The sequence below is a fragment of the Peromyscus maniculatus genome, chromosome X (genome assembly GCF_049852395.1).
Source record: "Peromyscus maniculatus bairdii isolate BWxNUB_F1_BW_parent chromosome X, HU_Pman_BW_mat_3.1, whole genome shotgun sequence".
Classification (NCBI taxonomy): Eukaryota; Metazoa; Chordata; class Mammalia; order Rodentia; family Cricetidae; genus Peromyscus; species Peromyscus maniculatus.
In genome coordinates, this window is record NC_134875.1 from 112948508 (window position 1) to 112967841 (window position 19334).

Consider the following 19334-nt stretch of genomic DNA (forward strand, 5'->3'; position numbering starts at 1 on the left):
ATATATATGAAATATCTGGAATAGGCAAATCATCAGAGACTGAAAATGAATCAGTAGCTGCTTAGGGCAAAGGAGGAATAATAGTAGATGGTGATGATGAGAATGTTCTATAATTAGATAGTGCTAGTAAGTATACAAGCTTGTGACTACATTAAAATCTTTGAACCATATATTTTTTTAAGTAACAAACTTTATAGTTTGTAAACTATTCTCAGAAAACGAAAAGAGGAACATGCTGTAGGCCTACAAAGAGGAAGTTACTGTGCACCCAAGGAAACATCTATTTATTAGGTTAAACAAAAACAGTAATTGTCACACAATGAAAAACATTCCCCATGGAAATACATGCTACAGCATTTTCATTCATGCATTTGATAGCTGCGAATGAGAACCAGAGCAGCTTCTGCTTGAGGTTACCTGCTGTTGCTTGAAGGCCTGAAGAAGTAAATCAATATCAGTAAACGTGAGAGGAAATTGCAGCCGAGGACCATCATAAGAGTCGGGCACTTCTATCAAACCCACATAGTCCTGTCTAGCCTTGTTTTCTTGAATGGTGCTTTCAAGAAGTCGACTTACTAATGCTGAAAAGGAAAGACAAAGAGGTATAAGATGGGAAATCAACATTCTAATGCTTCAAAACACCCTCTTAAATATCTGTCATACAAGGCACTGTGCTGTTATGAATGCCAAGTCAAAGCACATAAAACTATGAGGAATAACTGATTCTGAAGGCAGCAACCACGATTGTCCCTTCCTGGAATCATATTTTGTCAAAGCAGTGAGTCCATAATCAATGGGGAGAAGACCACAAAGCATGTGAAAAACTGCTCAGTGAAGAAGGTATTCTGATGTTTGGAAGTTGAAGCTCCAATTCTTTTGTCCACTCTTACTCATCAGACTCTTACCAGCAAGGCTAAAAGCATGAACAATGCACTGCATTTGGTTCCAACAGCTGCTGCTATTCATGATCTGCACGAAATTAAACTGCAATATTCAATTTTTCCCTTGTTAAATACTTCAGAGGATTTTACTTAGCTTTAATTGATTTGTTTCTTGCTTTATGTACAATGTTTCTTCTGTGATTTTTCTCTTTTATTCTTGGGAACAAAGCAGATAAAACTTAAAGGACAAACCATAGGCAGAAATGACCAAAGGTCTCTCTCTCCCTTAGATATTTCTGTATTGTGACAGACTGCCTGCATTGCCCATTTACTAAGGCAATTTAGTATGGCTGAGACCCACAATCATTTCTTGCCAAGTTGCCCATGAAACGGCCCCTGAACAGAAACCTAGACAATTCAGGCAGAGAAAGATGCAAGGATGTGGTAGACCAGCTGCAAAGCAGCCTCAATACTGTATCCTAACTTCTATCCATGTTTCTTAGAATGTGATTTTCATCAAGAGTCTACTTGCCCTCGCTTTCAAGATGAGCTAGGCTCATAATTTTATACTATCCTCAACAATGTAGTCTAAGAGCTACCTAGCAGCTCCAAGTCCAGGTCTCAAGAAGCCTTATATGATTCCGTGTTCTCTGTTTGGGAACATAGCCATTTCCACCCAACCCAGGCTTTTCCTATTGAAAGGCCATGATTACAATGAAACAGAGCAGATAAAACCTAGCCAAGGATGTCCTAGATCAGCTAACAGCCAGCAGACCTCTAGACACACCAGTAAACTCCAGCCAATATTCAAAAATCTGTCAAATCAACTATGCCAATGTCAGAAGTGTTCAGCTAATTTGTAGACTTGCTAGGAAAAGAACCCACTTTTTTACTATGTCACTGAGATATTGTGGCTCCTTTGCAGTATTATAACCGACCCAGAGGCCAATGACATACTCTTTAACCCATTAACACTTATTCGTTATTAAGGCTATCACCTTAAACTCTCTGAAAACAAAAGCAAAAGCAAAAACAAACAAAACAAAAACAAAGATAAAAACCCAAACCCTATCATTTCTGAATGTTGAAAGTTGGTCACCTACAGAAAATAGGATGCTAACTGATGTAGATAGAATGTATGTTTTCCGTGACCAATTATGATGAGCAGTAGTAAGTCAAGAAATTTGAAAACTTGTTCTGAACTAAGAAATAACATTTAATAATTGCATTAAAATATATTCTAAGTTGTTGTGTAGCCCCAGTATATTTTGGTGATAGTTGCTAATGCTTTATACAAAGTGGAACTGAAGTATAATAACAGCTGTATTCAATGTGGTCAGCAGATATCATTTTTCTCCTTTGGTTTTGGTCTGATATTTAAAAACAACTGAATTTTTCAATTTATTTAGAAACCAGAAATGCAGGACATCCTGGTAAACTTGATTTCAGATTCATCATGTAGACAGTGAAGTCTAAATAGTCTACTTAACTATCCTAATGTTCATGCCATCCATTTTAGTTGGGAATTATCCTCCTGCAAAGGAAAGCTGAAATATTAGCAACTCTTAGGAATATAACACTCCTGCCCAGAGAAACTCCATAAGAATCCCCAACAGTTGCACTGTATCAGCTAACAGAGTCACAAATATTTTGTTATAGACTCTATGAAAGAAAGTGAATATGGAGCACATGTGATCAGAACTGAGGGATCTTGTCTTTTAGGTGAGGTATATTTATGGCATGACTATAGTGTTCATGGAAAAGGCTGTACCTGACTAAAACATGGATGCTGGCAGAAAAGAGAAAAAGTTGAATATATAGATTTGTATATGCCAATATATATAGAGACCCACACACTCATGCAGCCCCTTTCTAAGTCCTCAGAAGCTTGGCAACCTTGGGAGTCACTTTCTGTTGTCTGTATCTTCAGTATAATCCTCTCTTCAGGCTCTGTAATACAATAAAACATGGCCAAAGACATGGCTAATTTAAAACACTGTCCTTGGATCACATGTTTGCTTTTACTGACATTTCTACATTAATTGTTCCTAGTTTTTTTTTCTACCCTTTGACAACCCTTACTTCTTTATCTTTCTGCTTTGGATAAATTATATTCATCCTTCAAAACTCCACAGGATTCCCATGTTGAGTCCCCAAACTCTACCTTTTCAATAACAAAATGATGATGATGATGACGATGACAATAGATAGCTTTAACTTACTAAATGCTTATTATGTACCAGGCAGTGTTATAAGAAGGTAAGGATTGCTATTTTCTCATTATATACATGAAAATGAAGCAGAGCATCTAAGTAGAGAAATGAAATTGTGTCCCTAAACTCTCTGTGTATCTGTGAATGTGTATGTGTGTGCATACACATATACACATATGTGTTCAGGTGAATGTGGAGACCAGAGGTCAACATCAGGAGTCTCCTTCAATCACTCTCTAACTCATTTTTTAAAGATTTAATATGTATACAGTGTTCTGTTTGCATGCCAGAAGAGGGCACCAGTTCTCATTACAGATGGTTGTGAACCACCACATGGTTGCTAGGAAATAAACTCAGGACCTCTGGAAGAGCAACCAGCACTCTTAACTGCTGAGCCATCTCTCCAGCCCTCTATCCCATTTTTTGAGACAGTGTCTCACTGGACCTGGAGGTCACTGATTTGCCAGGCTGCTTAGTTAACAAGCCCCATGGATCCTCCTACCTTGCCTTTCCAGCACTGGAACTATAGGTGCACACCACTGTGCCCAGATTTCTATGGGAATGCTGGAGATCCACACTCAGGCAGGTCTCATGCTTATGTGTCAAGTACTTTACTGAGTCATGGACCTAGCCCCCAAACTCTTAACCATTGTGATTTTTACTATATATGAAAATACATTTATAGTATTTATATATTCTTAACTGATATATTAAGGAAACCCAGCTTTGTGAGACATAAATAAGAAACATCAACAATAAAAACTTTATTTGTGCATTAACCAAAATAATTCATTTTAATAGATGATGAAAAATGTTAACTTTTTTAATTGAAGGAACTATTCCATTTTCCTGGTCACTGCCTTCACACCTGATGCCATTTGTCCCCTTTCCATCGGCTAATAACAAGTACATTCTCTCAATGCCAGTGATGAAAACACAACTTCAATTGTTTTAAGAACAAAACAAAATATCCTTTTAAAATCAATAGCTCAGTATAGTTCTTCCTGCCAGAGATGTAAAAACATTTAAGATGGATTAATAAAAAAAATACCACTTCTCTAAGCAAATTCTTCAGTAACACTATGCAACATATTTTATTCTAATTTTGGTTTATGTGTATGAATTTCTGCCTGCACATATATTTTTGACCATCTACATGTCTGGTGCCCACAGAGGCAAGAAGAGGACATTGGATTCCCTGGCATCAGAGTTACAGAAGGTTGTGAGCTGCTATGTGGACACTAGGAAATGAACTCAGGTCCTCTGCAAGAGTAGCAAGTGCTCTTAACTGCTGAGCCATCGCTCCAGTTCCTGTTATGAAATATTAATCTATATTAAATCATTATCCTTCTGTCAGGTTTTTATCAACATGAAAATTAGTAACAGATTCTCTTCTAATAACTAGTGTGTATCATGTACGAAAATTAAGCTTTAATATTTCTTTCTTTTTCTTTTTCTTTTTCTTTTTTTTTAATTTTGAGACAGGGTTTCTATGTGTAACAGCCCTGGCTGTACTGGAACTCACTTTGTAGACCAGGCTGGCCTCAAACTCGCAGAGATCCACCTTCCTCTGCCTCCCGAGTGCTGGGATTAAAGGTGTGTGCCACCATCACCCAGCAAGCTTTAACATTTCTAATGCATATATTGTCGTTGTGGCCCACAACTAATAGACAATAATTCAATGAATGCAAGCAATATATGAAGATTTGTGCAACATTTAATTGGAGTTAACCCTTAGTTATTTGATTTATAACTTTGTGAACATGGAGCTAAAGTAATTAAATATAATAAAATATTAACAACCAAATGATACCTCTACGAGTTTTTATAAGAAAATAACTTTTAAACCCTTGCCTTAACCCATGCTGCCGTTTCTCTTTCTCACTAGCTGATAACAAGTATATTCCATCACTGCCAGCGATTACAACTCAAAGAAAAGATCTTTTCTTTCATCTGAAGAGGGATAAAGTACATTTTTAGGGAAAAATTCAATCTGTAATTTTTTTCACACAGATAATATCAGCTTATACTAACCACATACTCCTTTGAAAATAAGGCCCACATGTTTCTGGACAAGGAGAAACACCATTTGACAACATTTATAGTTATTTCATTTCCTAATTATAAAGCTGAGTCAAAATCATTAGTGTCCATATATTAAATCCAATGGATGCCAAAATGACAGTTAATAAAGATAACCATAAATCTCTGTCAAAATCATTAGTGTTCATATATTAAATTCAATGGATGACAAAATGACAGTTAATAAAATTAACCATCAATTTTTTATTTAAAAAACATGGAATGGAAGGATATATTCTTGACATACTTTTTTGACATAATTTTTAAATTAAATAAATAAGAGATATGGGTTTCCATTAAATCATCAACAAAAAAGGCTACCTACTTTTATCGGTTTTTAATATACTTCTGTTATCTCTAACTAATGCAATAGGACTTGAAGCTGAAATAAGAATAGTAATTATTATACAAAAATAGATAATAATAAAATCTGTTGATATGATTAAAAAATAAACTCAAGAAAAACTCTAAAAACTGATAAGAGAATTAAATACAATACAGAGATTAATCTCACAGGCTTGAATAATATTTTTCTTACTGATGAAATAAAGAACCTTGGAAGGGTACCCTCAAACCCTCAGATTCTACACTTATAAAAGGTAAATAATTAATACTAGTACTCTTATTAGTTTGTCATGAAAACTAAATGAAATGACATAAATTATTGAAACACCATGGTACATGGTAAAGTTTACTGAAAAAAATCAATAATAATATATGAACTACTAGTAATATTCAGTAGAATCACAAGATGAGATATGGATATAAAAATTTAATGGAATATTACAAATAAGTAATGAGAAGATAGCATGCTAGAAAATATATTCACCGTAACAATAAAAAAATTTAAATACTCTAGCACCACAAAGGTTAAAAATATAAATACATACGTGCACACAGGTAGTCCTAAAGAACATATGTGTAAGCTATGTGACCTGAGGGGACATTTTGGCTGATGGGGAGGCAGAAGAAAAGTCTAAACACCACTTGCATATGACTCAGCCTACTCCCACCAGCCTCTGCTTAAACCTATGGCAACTATTCCTTTTTGACTGTAGAAGGAATTGTTATAAAACGCACACTGGGAACTTGTATGTGGACTCTACTCTCTCTCGAGTCTATGGATCTGTTTGAGCTCTGCAAGTAGGAGAACAGGGACATAAGCTGGCATAACTGAGTTTTGCATAAGATGTAGTGTGCTTGCCGGCACAAGTACTCCGTTCGGACCCCTCTTTCCTTTGGAACCAAAATGTCTTGAGATACTCTGCACTTCAAAAATTACTTACTAACCTGGCCTCTTTTCTGGGAATGATAAATAACTTTCTGGCTGCTAAGAGATCTTAGCACTTCAGTTAAAAGTTCAAAGGTGGGAGAAATCAGCTTACAAAGTATATGCATAATGGCATATGCCTGTCATTCCAGCGCTCAATATGCTGAGGCAGGATGAGTAAGAGCTCGAAGTCAGCTTGATCTACATAGATAAAGTCACCTCACACATACTGACATTCTGCCTCAGGAAAGGAGAAGGAGAAGGGAGAAGGTGTGGAGGAGAGGAGAAGGAAGGAGGCAGGAGGATGGAGAAGGAGGAAGAGAGTGACGAGAAGAATGCATGATCACCCAAAGGGACGTGTATATAAATATGCACAGCAGCACAATTGTACTGCCAAACTGAAAATAACTCTAGCACACATAAACAATAGAATGCAGAAATTATAGTGTCTTGGTAAAATGGAATGCTATTCAACAGTAAGAATGACTAAGTTACAACAACATGAATGATCTCACAAATACAATGCTGAGTCAAAGAAGCTAGATTCAAGGTCTATTCTGCATGTTTCTACTTATACAAACAAATTTAAAAAACAAGCATAATTAAGTAAGTTGTGGTATAGACAGTCAAAACTAGTTCCATGGTGCTGTGGAAGTTGGGTTGTAACCAGAAGAGGCAGAAGGGAGGCTTCTGTGGCTCTAATAATGATTGAAGGGTATATTTTTGGTTTTTGAGACAAGGTTTCAGGTAGCAAGGATGACCTTGAATTTCTGATCCTCCCACCCCCTCCTCAAAAGCTGAGATTGCAAATGTATGTCACCATGCTTGATTTATGCAGTGCTAGGGACTAAGCCCAGGACCCCTGCATGCTAAGCAAGCACTCTACCAGCTGAGATCCATCGCCAGCCATCGTGTTTCAGTTCTTGTTCTGAGTACCTATTTTCTGGGCATGTTTTCTTTGAGAAAATTTCAGTCATTTATTATTTGTATACTTTCCTATAACATATTTTATATATATTTCAAGGAAAGCACTGTTCCTTTCTTTGAGAAGAAACATTCTGTTATATTTTTTAAATCATCTGCAATTTTTTTTTCAAAATGCAGATTTTGAAAAATGGAGAATCTGAGCTGTAACCCAGTCATATGTGGCTCTAAAACCCCATATAAGTGACTATAATCAAGTGAGTCTAGGTTGAAATATTAGGTCATTAACAGAAAGAGTCATGTTTCATTTCATCATTATTATATTTTCTCCCCAAAACATTTTTGACCAAGAACATGAAGCAGAAACGACTGTCTTCAAAATGCAGCTACCTAAAATGAAGAAAATGGCCAAGTACCCACTTCTTTGCAATTTCCACTCATCGGGTTTGGCTATTCCACCACTCAGAAAACCTCTATAGATCCATAAATGCCGTCATTAGTTTCATACAAATATACTTGTCTCAAACCATGCCACTAAAATGCCACTCTTCTTCCCACTTTAAAGAGTATTTACAGGCTGAGAAGATGCCTCAGTGGGTAAAGTGCCTGCTGCCACGCCTGATGACCTGAGTTCAATTCCTAAAATCCACATGGGAGAGAGAACCAAATCCTGCAAGCTGTCTTCTGACCTCCACAAACATGTCAATGCACATGTGTGAACTCTCATTCTCTCTCTCATTCTCTGTCTGTCTGTCTGTCTGTCTGTCTCTCTCTCTCTCTCTCTCTCTCTCTCTCTCTCTGTGTGTGTGTGTGTGTGTGTGTGTGTGTGTGTGTGTGTGTAAGAAAATTTTAGAAAAAAGTATTTATTGGCGTATTTAAAGATGCTCTTAGGGGGTTAGGCAGATGGCACAGTGGGTAAGAACACTTCCTGTGAAAGTCTGAGGATCTAATTGTGGCTGCATGTGGATTCTACGCTCCCACATAAAAAGCCAGGTGTGGCTTCACACTTCTGTGACTCCATCACTGGTAGAAGCCAGAGATATGAGGCTTGTTGGCTAGGCAGCCTACCTGAAAAATGGTGAGCTCCACATTCAATGAGAGACTATGTTAAGGGGATAAGGTAAAGAGGGATAGAGCAGGTAACCTTAGATCCTCTGCTGGCCTCTGTATGCACACACACACACACACACACACACACACACACACAGAGGCATATGTACACATGCACATGCATGTATGGGAGTGTGTCCTAAATACATTGCATGTTGTTAGAATTAAAAACGGTTTGCTCAAGGTGTTTTTTTTTAAACAGCTTTTAAGCTTGGCATCTACTTTGGAAGTAACAGGCAGATTTTATTTAGCTTGAGAAATATATGTCTTATGAATAATTATAATTTTAAACTCGTATACTGCCTGCATCAATTCAAAATGATTATATAGATGATAGACAAATAGATGATATAAACACATCACACAAAGTACCTTAGTCTAGTTTTTGCTATTATAACAGAATACCACAAACTGGATAATTTAAAGCAAACACAAGTTTATGAATGGGACTAGTTGTTTTTGGATTCTTTTAAATTCTGGTTCAGACAAAAAACAAACTAAAATGAGTTCACATGTACCTTAAGTCTGGAACTGTTGACAATTTTTAAAGGGAATTATAAAACCAATTAGCGTATATTACAGATTTTTTAAAATGCAGGTATAAATGAGAAATAAAATAAAAATCACCCACAGTCTCCATACCAAGACCAAATGACTGTCTAAGGGCTCTAAAGTCTGGGAAATGGAAGACCCAGGAGACATGTTTGGTGAGGACTTTATGCTGTAAGTCGTAACATGACTGAAATGAGGGTCCATACTTTACAAGGTCACCACTGTTCAAATAACGAATCCATTACGGGGGAAGGGGGTCTAACTTAGACAGCTCTTACAGGTCCCACTTTCAACATGTTGCATGAACTTTGGGGAAAAGATTGAAGACATAGCAGGCATACAGAGTGGAGAGAGGGGAAGAGATTACATTTTCACCTAGACTCCACTGCATGAAATATTCAAAATACTCTGGTTTCTTTTTTCTTTTTTTTTTCAAGACAGGGTTTCTCTACGTAGTTTTGGTGCCTGTCCTAGATCTTGCTCTGTAGACCAGGCTGGCCTTGAACTCACAGAGATCCACCTGGCTCTGCCTCCCAAGTGCTGGGTTAAAGGTGTGTGCCACCACCGCCCGGCTTAATTTGGTTTCTTACCATAAAACTTCTGTGGGTAAAACACAAGATCCTCATTACTAAGTTACTGTTGTGTATCAACAGATTGTGGTTCAAGACAAAATATTTAACAAAGGAATGCTGAATATTGCTATTTTCTAATTAAATGCTGATTTAGCAAATTCCATCCATGCATGGTGTGTGTGTGCATAGCATCTACCATCTTCATTTACATTTTCAGTGAAGACAGTTCAATATATAAAACTGCTTTTCAAAAGACCACACTTTAGAAGTGGAATGATTGTTTGGCAGTTAGGAGTATACACTATTCTTGCAGAGGACCAGAGTTCAGTTCCCAGCACCCACATTGTGTGGTTCATAACCTCCTGTAACTCCAGCTCCAGAGAATCTTATGTCTCCTTTTGGCCTCCACGGACCCTGTACTCACCTTCACACACACACACACACACACACACACACACACACACACACACACACACACACACTTCCCCCCACATAATTTAAAAATAAATGTGAGTAACACCTTAAAAGGCTAAACCTTTTTTTTTTTTTTTTTGCTTACCTGAATCTTCCTTGGGTGTCTTTGTGTAGTTTTCCAACATGAAGGAAAAGAAGTTGGACAGCTGCACAAGATAAAATGATATACATCATTAATAAAGACTGAGGAGCTGCTGCAGCAAATATCGGAGGTCTATGCAAGTCTCTTATTCTCCTGCTGTACTCATCTTCCTGCTACACTACATGTCAAGAGTCACAGATGGGCAGCACCACACTGAGCTGCATAGAAATGATATATGCACCCCTCCTGGGAAGCTGCCCATATATGACTGACTGAAGCAAAAGTGTAACAACCCAGTCCTCCACCTCCTTGCCATGCATGGGACAAACAATGATCTATTTCACATTTAAACACTTCTCATGGGATCAGGCTGAAGTTAGACTTGTCCAGAAAGTATAGTTCTTCCTGGCTTCTTTGTTCCTTATGGTCTCCTTTTTATCTCTTGGGTAGCAAAATTAATACTGTTTAAATTGACAGCCTACATGGGTTTGGAGGGATTGCTCAGTGGCTAAGAGCACTGGCTGTTTTCCCAGAGAAACAGGGTTCAATTTGCAGTATCCACATGGCAGCTTACAACTATCTATAACTCCAGTCTCAGGAATCCAGTTCTCTCTTTTGGGCACTGAACACACATGGTGAACAGACATACATGAAGGCAAAACACCTATACACAAACAAACAAATAAACAAATACTTGAAAAAAGACAGCCAACACTATGAGCTCCTAATAAAAGCAAAGGGAATATTGAATGACCTGTCTCTTTTGTTGTTGGTGGGTTTTTGTTGTTGTTGTTGTTGTTGTTGTTGTTGTTTTTGGTGGTTTGTTTGTTTGTTTGTTTGTTTGTTTTTTGAGACAGGGTTTCACTGTGTAGCCCTGGCTGTCCTCAGACTCACTATATAGACCAGGTTGGCCTCAAACTCAGAGATCCTCTTGCCTCTGCCTCCTGAGTGCTGGGATTTAAGGCATGCACTACCATGCCTGGCCTAACCTGTATCATTTTAATAGCTACCAAGAAGAGATTTGCCAACTTAACTCTTTATGAAATTTGCTTAGTTCTCTTTAAAGACTAATTCTGATACTTAAGTATGCTTGTTAAAACTTCAGCCAATACCAAGGGAGCATACCATCTCTCTTACCATCCCTACCCACTCATCAATGCCACCCTTGTCTCTGCCAGTAGCCATTATGCAGAGTTTGCTGTGTATCTTTTTTCAGAGTTGGTTAAATGCTTCATTTTCTCTTCCATGCATGGGACAAACTCTAGGTAGTACTCCGTAAGTTCGTTCTTTCATTAATAACTATATTGAATATTTTTCAAGATCATTTTATGGTTAAAAGGTGCTCATTTTTATTAGTGAGTATTTAAGCTAGAGTTATGAATTTGTGCCATCATTTTATAAAGGACTTCCACATTCACATATTTTCTTTTAGAACTTTCATAGGCTTGTTCCCTGGAAGACCTTCTCTATTTAAGGCCTAAAAGTCGCCTGTCTGAAAGGCTTTGGAGAGAGCTTAGTTGGCAAAGTGCTCACTATAAGGACCTGAGTTTGATCCACAGAACTTATATTAAAAAAGCCAAACAGTGGTATTTTTGTAATCCCAGAACTGGGGAGGCAGAGATTTTAAAGAGTCACCAGGAATCACTTCCCTAAAAGCCAACCCAACAGGGTGGTATCCATTTGTAATCCCAGAACTGAAGAGGCAGAGATTTTAAAAAGTCACCAGGAATCACTTCCCTAAAAGCCAACCCTATTGGGAAGTTTTAGATCTCACTGAAAGATCCTATCTCAAAAAAGCCAGGGTGGACCGCTCTTGAGGACTGATACCCATTCCACACACATACACACGGATGTGCACACACTCCTGCACCCACACACACAACATATGCAAACACAACTATTCTTTCTGGGCTGAGGCTATGGCTCAGTGGTATAGTGTTTGTCTAACATGTACAAGGCTCTGGGTTCAACCCTTCCACTTCCATTTTTTTTTTTAAATTCCATTTATAAAGCAACGATTTTATTTACCATTATGGAATATGCTCAAGAAATAGAAAAAGACTATTTTTATTAGTTAGCTAGACATCTGGCATTGCTCTAAAAAATGTGAACTTCAAAGCTGAGAAATACCATCTCCCTAAATGACAATCTCTTAACAACTAGTTACAAAACAATGTCATTACAGCCTCTAAGAAAGCATTTCATCAAGGTTCCTCAGCGTCAAACAGACCCAGTTTCATGCCTTCAGTAACAAGAAGGGGGGTGGATGCTTGCCAAACAGACCTGCATTTGGCCTTGCTCATCAGCATATTCGATAGACTGGAAGATGGCGAGGGCATAATGTTGTCTAACCCTCAGTCGGGCTCTGTACCGTCGGTACCAGGTTTGGATGATTAATGCGGCTTTCAGCGCTGCAGACCCACAGGATATGAAAGGCAGAGAAAAACAATTACATACAGCTTTAGGGGAAGCAGGTGTTTTAACAAAAAACAATCAAACAATTTCTTAGTCCTAGGAAATAGGAACATTATAAACAATGAGTTTGACCTTTATGCTTTTTATAAAATGTTCTTAAGTTTCAAACACTCAGAGACCTCAGAGAACAATGATGTCATAGCCATTAAGGGTAGAAGTTTTAAAGTAAGATTGCCTGAATTTGATGCTTCCTGGCTGTCAGTCACTAGGGAAAAAAGTGTAGACTTGCAGTGAATACATACCATGGAGTATCTTGCCACCATTAGAAACAATGAATTAGGCCGGGCGGTGGTGGCGCACGCCTTTAATCCCAGCACTCGGGAGGCAGAGCCAGGCGGATCTCTGTGAGTTCGAGGCCAGCCTGGGCTACCAAGTGAGCTCCAGGAAAGGCGCAAAGCTACGCAGAGAAACCCTGTCTCGAAAAACCAAAAAAAAAAAAAAAAAAAAAAAAAAAGAAACAATGAATTAAATAAACCCTTGGAAATATGGGTGGGCTGGTTGCTTTTTGTCAATATGATAGAAATCTAGACATATATGGGAATAGGGGAAACTTAATTGAAGAAAAAAAAACGCCTCCATAAGATTGACCCATAGGGCATTATCTTGATTCATGATTGATGTGGGAGGGTTCAGACCATTGTGAGTGGTGTCACCTCTAGGCACGTGGTCCTAGGTGGTATAAGAAAGCAAATTGAATAAGCCAGGAGGAGCAAGTCATTAATCAGCACTACTCCATGTCCTCTCCAACAGTTCTGCCTCCAGGTTCAATCTCGGCTTCCCCAGGAGTTACTGTATTCACCAAGTACAGAGGTACTGTTCAACAGGTTCACCAAGTATTTGAAGAGTCCCTGCAGTCTTCCCAACACTATGAAGCTAAGAGAGGTGGAAGTACCTACTTAGGCTCACTTAGCTAGTAAGTGGAAATGGACAGTGAAAATTTGAACACAGATCTGACTCCAGAGCCCAAGCTTTTCACCTCCAAAGACATGCTGACCTATCACTGTGCATCAGTTTCCTCTGTTATACAATGATATAGTGAAATAAATGATCACTGGAGTTTCATCTACTAAGTATTAACAATGTCAAATAATACAATGTCAATAATAGACAACCATGCTGATTTCTATTTAATAATAGAATGATCTACTTCAAAACTTTCAGTGCCCACAAACATCATCATCTCCATGCTACATGCAAGGAAACTGAGTTCAGAGTAGCAGGTGTGTTGTTCAAAGTCACCTAACATAGACACCTCTGATTCCAAACCCTGAGCTCTCTCCATCTAGGGCCAGTTACTTTATTCCCTAATTCATTTGTACCTTTCCTTTCTTTGAATAATAATAACCACTAAATACTAAATGCCTACCATGATCTGGCAGTAACGAGACACTACATAGACTACCCTTTCTGCTCCTTCCCAACACAAGGAGAAATGGGAGCTAACATCCTTCTGTCTCTGCTTGGTCTCTGTTCAGTGCATGATTGAAATCCTACCCACATGGGAGGAGTCATTGCTTTCTCTGGTAGACAGCTGCATTCATGGGGTTCTATTCTAAGGCAGGATAGAAAGACAGGGATGTGGAAGGGAAGGGAGCCTCTCATCCTGGAGTCTAGTGAAAGTCTTCAGCGAGCTGAGAGTCAAATATTCCACAGGTATAGGGTATCTCCCTATGGTCAGAGAGACCCCAGAGGCCCCCCAAATAACACAGCCTATTGCTATTACTCTTGTTTACTCACCCAAACTAGATGATAAGACCCTATTTCTGGAGGCACAATGTGTATTTGCTACATCATATATGTAATTCAGTTGGTAAATCAATTTGGAAGCTTCCTCCCTGATGGCTAACTAGTTTAGTGCTGAAAGGTACTATGTAGAATTTGGGGGGAGAAAAGTTATCCATAGTCTTACCCAACTGTGAACTCTGAGGTCTACAATACACTACCCCAAGCAAGACATGCTCACTGGAGCATGATGGTTATGGGGGTAACCAGTTTCTGATTGGATTTGAGGTCCACTCCAAAGGAGGAAGGCATGCCTGGTACTGTGAATCTGGCTGATAGCTCATGGCTGAGGAGGTCATAAGGCCCCAGGAGGAAATTCACTACTATTGTTTGGCTAAATGGACATGATAGCAAACTGCCTTCTAAATATTTGTGTTTATACCCATAGATTGGTGCTACCTTTAGTCTGGGTCAGAGAAATTTCTGTGTACAGTGGGAAATGATTAATGCAAAGACTCATAACTAGTCAAAGTGCTAATAATAAATGACTTTTAAATGCAAAGGCTCATAACTAATCAAAGTGCTAATAATAAATGACTTTTCAAAGATATTTAAAATTTTATATGTATGGGTGTTTTGCCTACATGTATGTATGTGCACCATATGTATGCCTGGTGCCCACAGAGGTCAGAAGAAGGTGTTGGATTCCTGAAACTGGAGTTATGGGTGGTTGTGGGTCACTATGTTGGTGTTTAGAACAAAACCTGGGTCCTCTGTAAGAACAACAGGTGCTTGTAACTGCTGAGCTATCTTTCCATCCCCACAAGTGACTTTTGAGTGCTCATCCCCAAATGGAACATCTATCTATATTACCCCCTTCAAGGCTAATGAAGCATCAACTAAAAAGAAGTATAAAGAATGTAAGTGCCAGAGGATGGAGAAGAACATCATGAAATGATGTCTTTTGGACTGAACTGGATGTTACATCCATGAACTCACATCAGTGGGGATTATCTGCACATGACTGGGCTCATCAACATTCCACCATAGATGGAATAGGAGCCCCTGTAGTCCCACCCCTCCATAAGGAGCTATATTCAGTTAATGATATATATGGTGGGATGGGGAGTCATATTCCTCAGTGGTATAGCCACTGGTAAGTTGTTCTCACTCAAGTAAATAAATAACCCCCAACCCATGCTCATGCAAACAACCCCAATTAAATCCCCCCCTCTCTACACACACACACACACACACACACACACACACACACACACACACATACACACACACACACACACACAAAGACAGGAAAGTAGGAAGGGGATTTGTAGGGGAAAAGAAGAAGTTCAGTGTTGGGGGGATAAGAGAGAAAATAGGGGGAATATGACAAAATATATTTTAAATGAAATATATTATTAAAGAAACAAAAATAGTTAAAACAACAACAAAAAAGGAAAGAAAGAAAGAAAAAAGGAATTGCAGCATATTTGAGGTTGGAGGACTGTACCTCAGTTGCCTATCACGCACAACACCCTGGGTTCAATGCCCAGTACTGCATGAAACCAGGTGTGGAGGCCTGCGCGTGTAATCCCAGCATTTAGAAAGTGGAGGCAGAGCAGCAGAAGTTCATTGATCCTGGGCTACAAAGCAAGTTAAAGGGCAACCTGGACTGTATGACACCCTGTCTTAACAAAGAAAGAATTCCAGTGCAGATCACATTTACTGTGAAGGTTACCTACAGAGAGAAGGCATTCCTCTTATATATACGATGGGAATGGGGAATACGAGTTGAGCATCATACAGAGCCATTCTATGTTCTGCCTTGTGACTTGTGGCTGATCCCAAATGCCATGTTCGGTTCTATAGCACAATGATCATGCACTTAAGTTCTAGATTAGAGATCTGAGTCTTGCTCTGCATTCTCTCACTGACAAACAAGGTGACCGCAAACAATTTATCTCTGGATCTCAGTTGTCTTAATTTTCAAACTATGGCTTATTGGTGAAATTATTAAGGCCACTCCACATAGTTAAAAGGGAGGTTTATTTAGTGGTGTAACTTACAAATGAAGGGATAGGTATGTTGCAGGGTCTGGGAAAGGTATAGCGCACTCTGGGGTGTTCGCTGGAGAACTCTGCTCGGTCTACCTCCAGCGTCCAGGGTCCAGGAACCAAGAGAGCTGGCGCATCCAGATCTCGGGTCTTCAGGATCCTCTCTTGGCCCCGCCTTGTAGGCATGACAGTTACCGAAGCCTCAATGGGGGTTGGAACTTCCAGATCAAAGCTGGAATGGCTACCCACTACAATGGCTAATGACAATTCATAGGAAGGATTAAATCAAATCAAGTTATCTACATCATGATGTCTGCACAAAGTAAATGTCCCTGATTTGTCTTGCTCACCCACCTCTTACCCGGATTTTTTTTTTATTTCTGGTAAAATGCCACAAGAATAATCAACACCAGAGACAAGAATCTATTTAAACAAACAAACAAACAAACAAAAACAACTTGGCAATAGAAAAACCATCCATGCTGGGGGAAAAAATGTTGGATAGGTAACTTACTAAATAAACCTATGCTGTTGCTTTCCAAGGGATACATATGGCAGTAACTCTTTTTTCCTCCTGCATAGGATTAATATGATCAGGAAGACAGACCTTCTTACACATCAATACAGCAAGATCTGAAGCAGCTTTAAGCTGTCCAAAAAGGTGACAGTTAAGCAACACAGATCTTCATCTCCTTGGGCTGGATGTATCGAAGCTAACAACCCCTCGGGTAGTCTATCACATCTGGGTTCTACCTCGTGCTACTTTGGAATTTTCCAATCCAGAGGAAGGTCGTCAATTGGCTAGTGTTGCCCTGCAGTGTGTAGCTGGATTCTCAGGCACCAAATAAGGTTTTAGAGGCCTGCTGTTGGTATGCCTACTCCTGCCCTATCAATCTCCTAACCTCTCCTGGAGGGGTTTCTGAGGAAGTTGAATGCTCAAAAAGACAACAGTAGGGTATGGATCAAAATCCATTTTATTGGTCAACTGTGGCCCAAGTATTCAAAATACCAGTGTAGAATTCTAGAAGGGCCTGAGTTGGAGGACCCAGGAAGTTGAAAGCTTGAGATCTAAGCAGGTCCTTTTTTTTTTTTAACTCCACTGAGACCAGCCCCCACCAAATGCCCTCCAATTCCAGTCCTCTCTCCTCATACTTTCTCCATCCATTCCTCCCCCACCACCTGATCCTTCCTGTTCCCATCCCTACCCGCCCCCGCTTTACCCAGGAGATCTCTTCTATTTCCCCTTCCTAGAGAAATCCATGCATTCCTCTTTGGGCCCTCCTTGTTACCTAGCTTCTCTGGGGCTGTGGATTGTAAAATGGCTATCCTTTACTTTACAGCTAATATCCACTTATGAGTGAGTACATGCCATGTTTGTCTTTCTGGGTCTGGGTTACCTCATTTATACATTCATTTTTTTTTTAAAAAATGTAACAAAATAAAATACAGTAAGATAAAAATAAAAACTAGCACATTGAAGTTGAACAAGACAAACTAACAGAAGGAAAAGAGCCTAAGAGAAGGCACAAGAATCAGAGATTCACTCTTTCTATATGTGTTTCTCTTTATGGTAACTGGTAGAGATGTCTTATCTTGCCTGGTTCTTGTTTTTTAAACAGGAGCTTCCTTGGCAGGCAGTTCTTTAAACCTGAAGTTTCGTATTTGGAATGATAAGGCATTCAGACTCTGCTTTTGAAATTCTGCTGGCAAAGGTCTTCTGAGGAAGCACCAGGATGAGCAAATTGCTAATGTACTTTTAAGGAGCCTGGCAGCCAGTCAGGAAGACATGGAGCACAAGTGCAATAGAACTGATTAAAAGGAATTCAAATGAGCTGGAAAGAGAATGGATCCTCTAGTGGCAAAAGGCTTTAATTGAGAAGGAAACACACCCATTCCCTGAACTGCTCAAAGCATGGTTAAGACTAGAGTATGGCTCACCCCTACAGGTGTGATTCTTGTTAGTTTTGCTTATCTATATTCTATAGCTGCCACCTGCAAGAGAGCGAGGTTATTCTAGTCCTTCTTCCAGCGCCACTTGGGAGAACATTAAGCACATGCTTTGCAGACATGAGATGGCCGCAAAGCCTACTTCTTGAAGAGTGCCATGGTTTCTATGTTAAATGTCAGAGTCATACAAGGCATGGTGATTCACACTTGTAGTGCCATCACTCTTGAGGCTAAGGCAGGAAGATGACTGTGAGTTCAAATCCAGCCTGAACTACACAGTTAGTTCTAGGCCTTCCTGGGCTACAGAATCTCTCTCTCTCTCTCTCTCTCTCTCTCTCTCTCTCTCTCTCTCTCTCTCTCTCTCTCTCACACACACACACACACACACACACACACACACACATGCACACATACACACACATGCACACTAAAACAAAATAAACCAAAAAAAAGGATATGATTGCTAGCATGACAATATTAAGAGATAGGACTTCTGGGGTGTCCTTAGGTCCCTTATCTTAGGAGTGGGTTCCTAAGGGAAGGATGATGCAGCCCCATTCTTCTCTCTGCATGCACAGGCTCTTTGACCATATGATGTCCTTAGTCATGTTATGGGGCAGCAAGAAGCCCTTTATCAGATGTCAATACCTTAATATTAGACTTCCACTTCTCCAGCACTGTGAGAAATGCCTTTTCTTTATACATCACACAGTCTGCAGTATTCTGTTACAGCAGTAGAAAACGGATTAAAATAGGAGGCAAGCAAAGCAACGAGCTTATTGCGCCTCATTCATCCACAAACTCTGGCTTCTCTGCAGAGCAAGGGATAGTCCTGAAGGACACACTTTGACATTTTTAAACTACACTTATTTATTTACTACTGTTTCTGCTTCTGCTGCTGCTGCTGCTGGTGCTGCTGCTCTTGTGTGTGTGCTATAGTACACATAAGGGAGACAGAGGACAACTTGCAGGAGTC

At 39.3% G+C, this 19334-nt stretch overlaps 1 protein-coding gene across 3 annotated transcripts in view; it reads right to left on the reverse strand.

Moving 5' to 3' along the window:
- Window positions 1-19334, reverse strand: part of Ppef1 (protein phosphatase with EF-hand domain 1) — a 120484-nt gene that overhangs the window by 54223 nt on the left and 46927 nt on the right. For 2 of the 3 annotated variants that reach the window (XM_076561465.1, XM_042269333.2), the window contains exons 4-6: window positions 12444-12571; window positions 10164-10224; window positions 418-581 (exon numbers count right to left, since the gene is read on the reverse strand). In XM_076561465.1, the coding sequence (XP_076417580.1) occupies window positions 418-581; window positions 10164-10224; window positions 12444-12571 (353 nt within the window). The remainder of the gene's footprint in view (window positions 1-417; window positions 582-10163; window positions 10225-12443; window positions 12572-19334) is intronic. The other variant, XM_076561466.1, reaches the window with a different exon arrangement.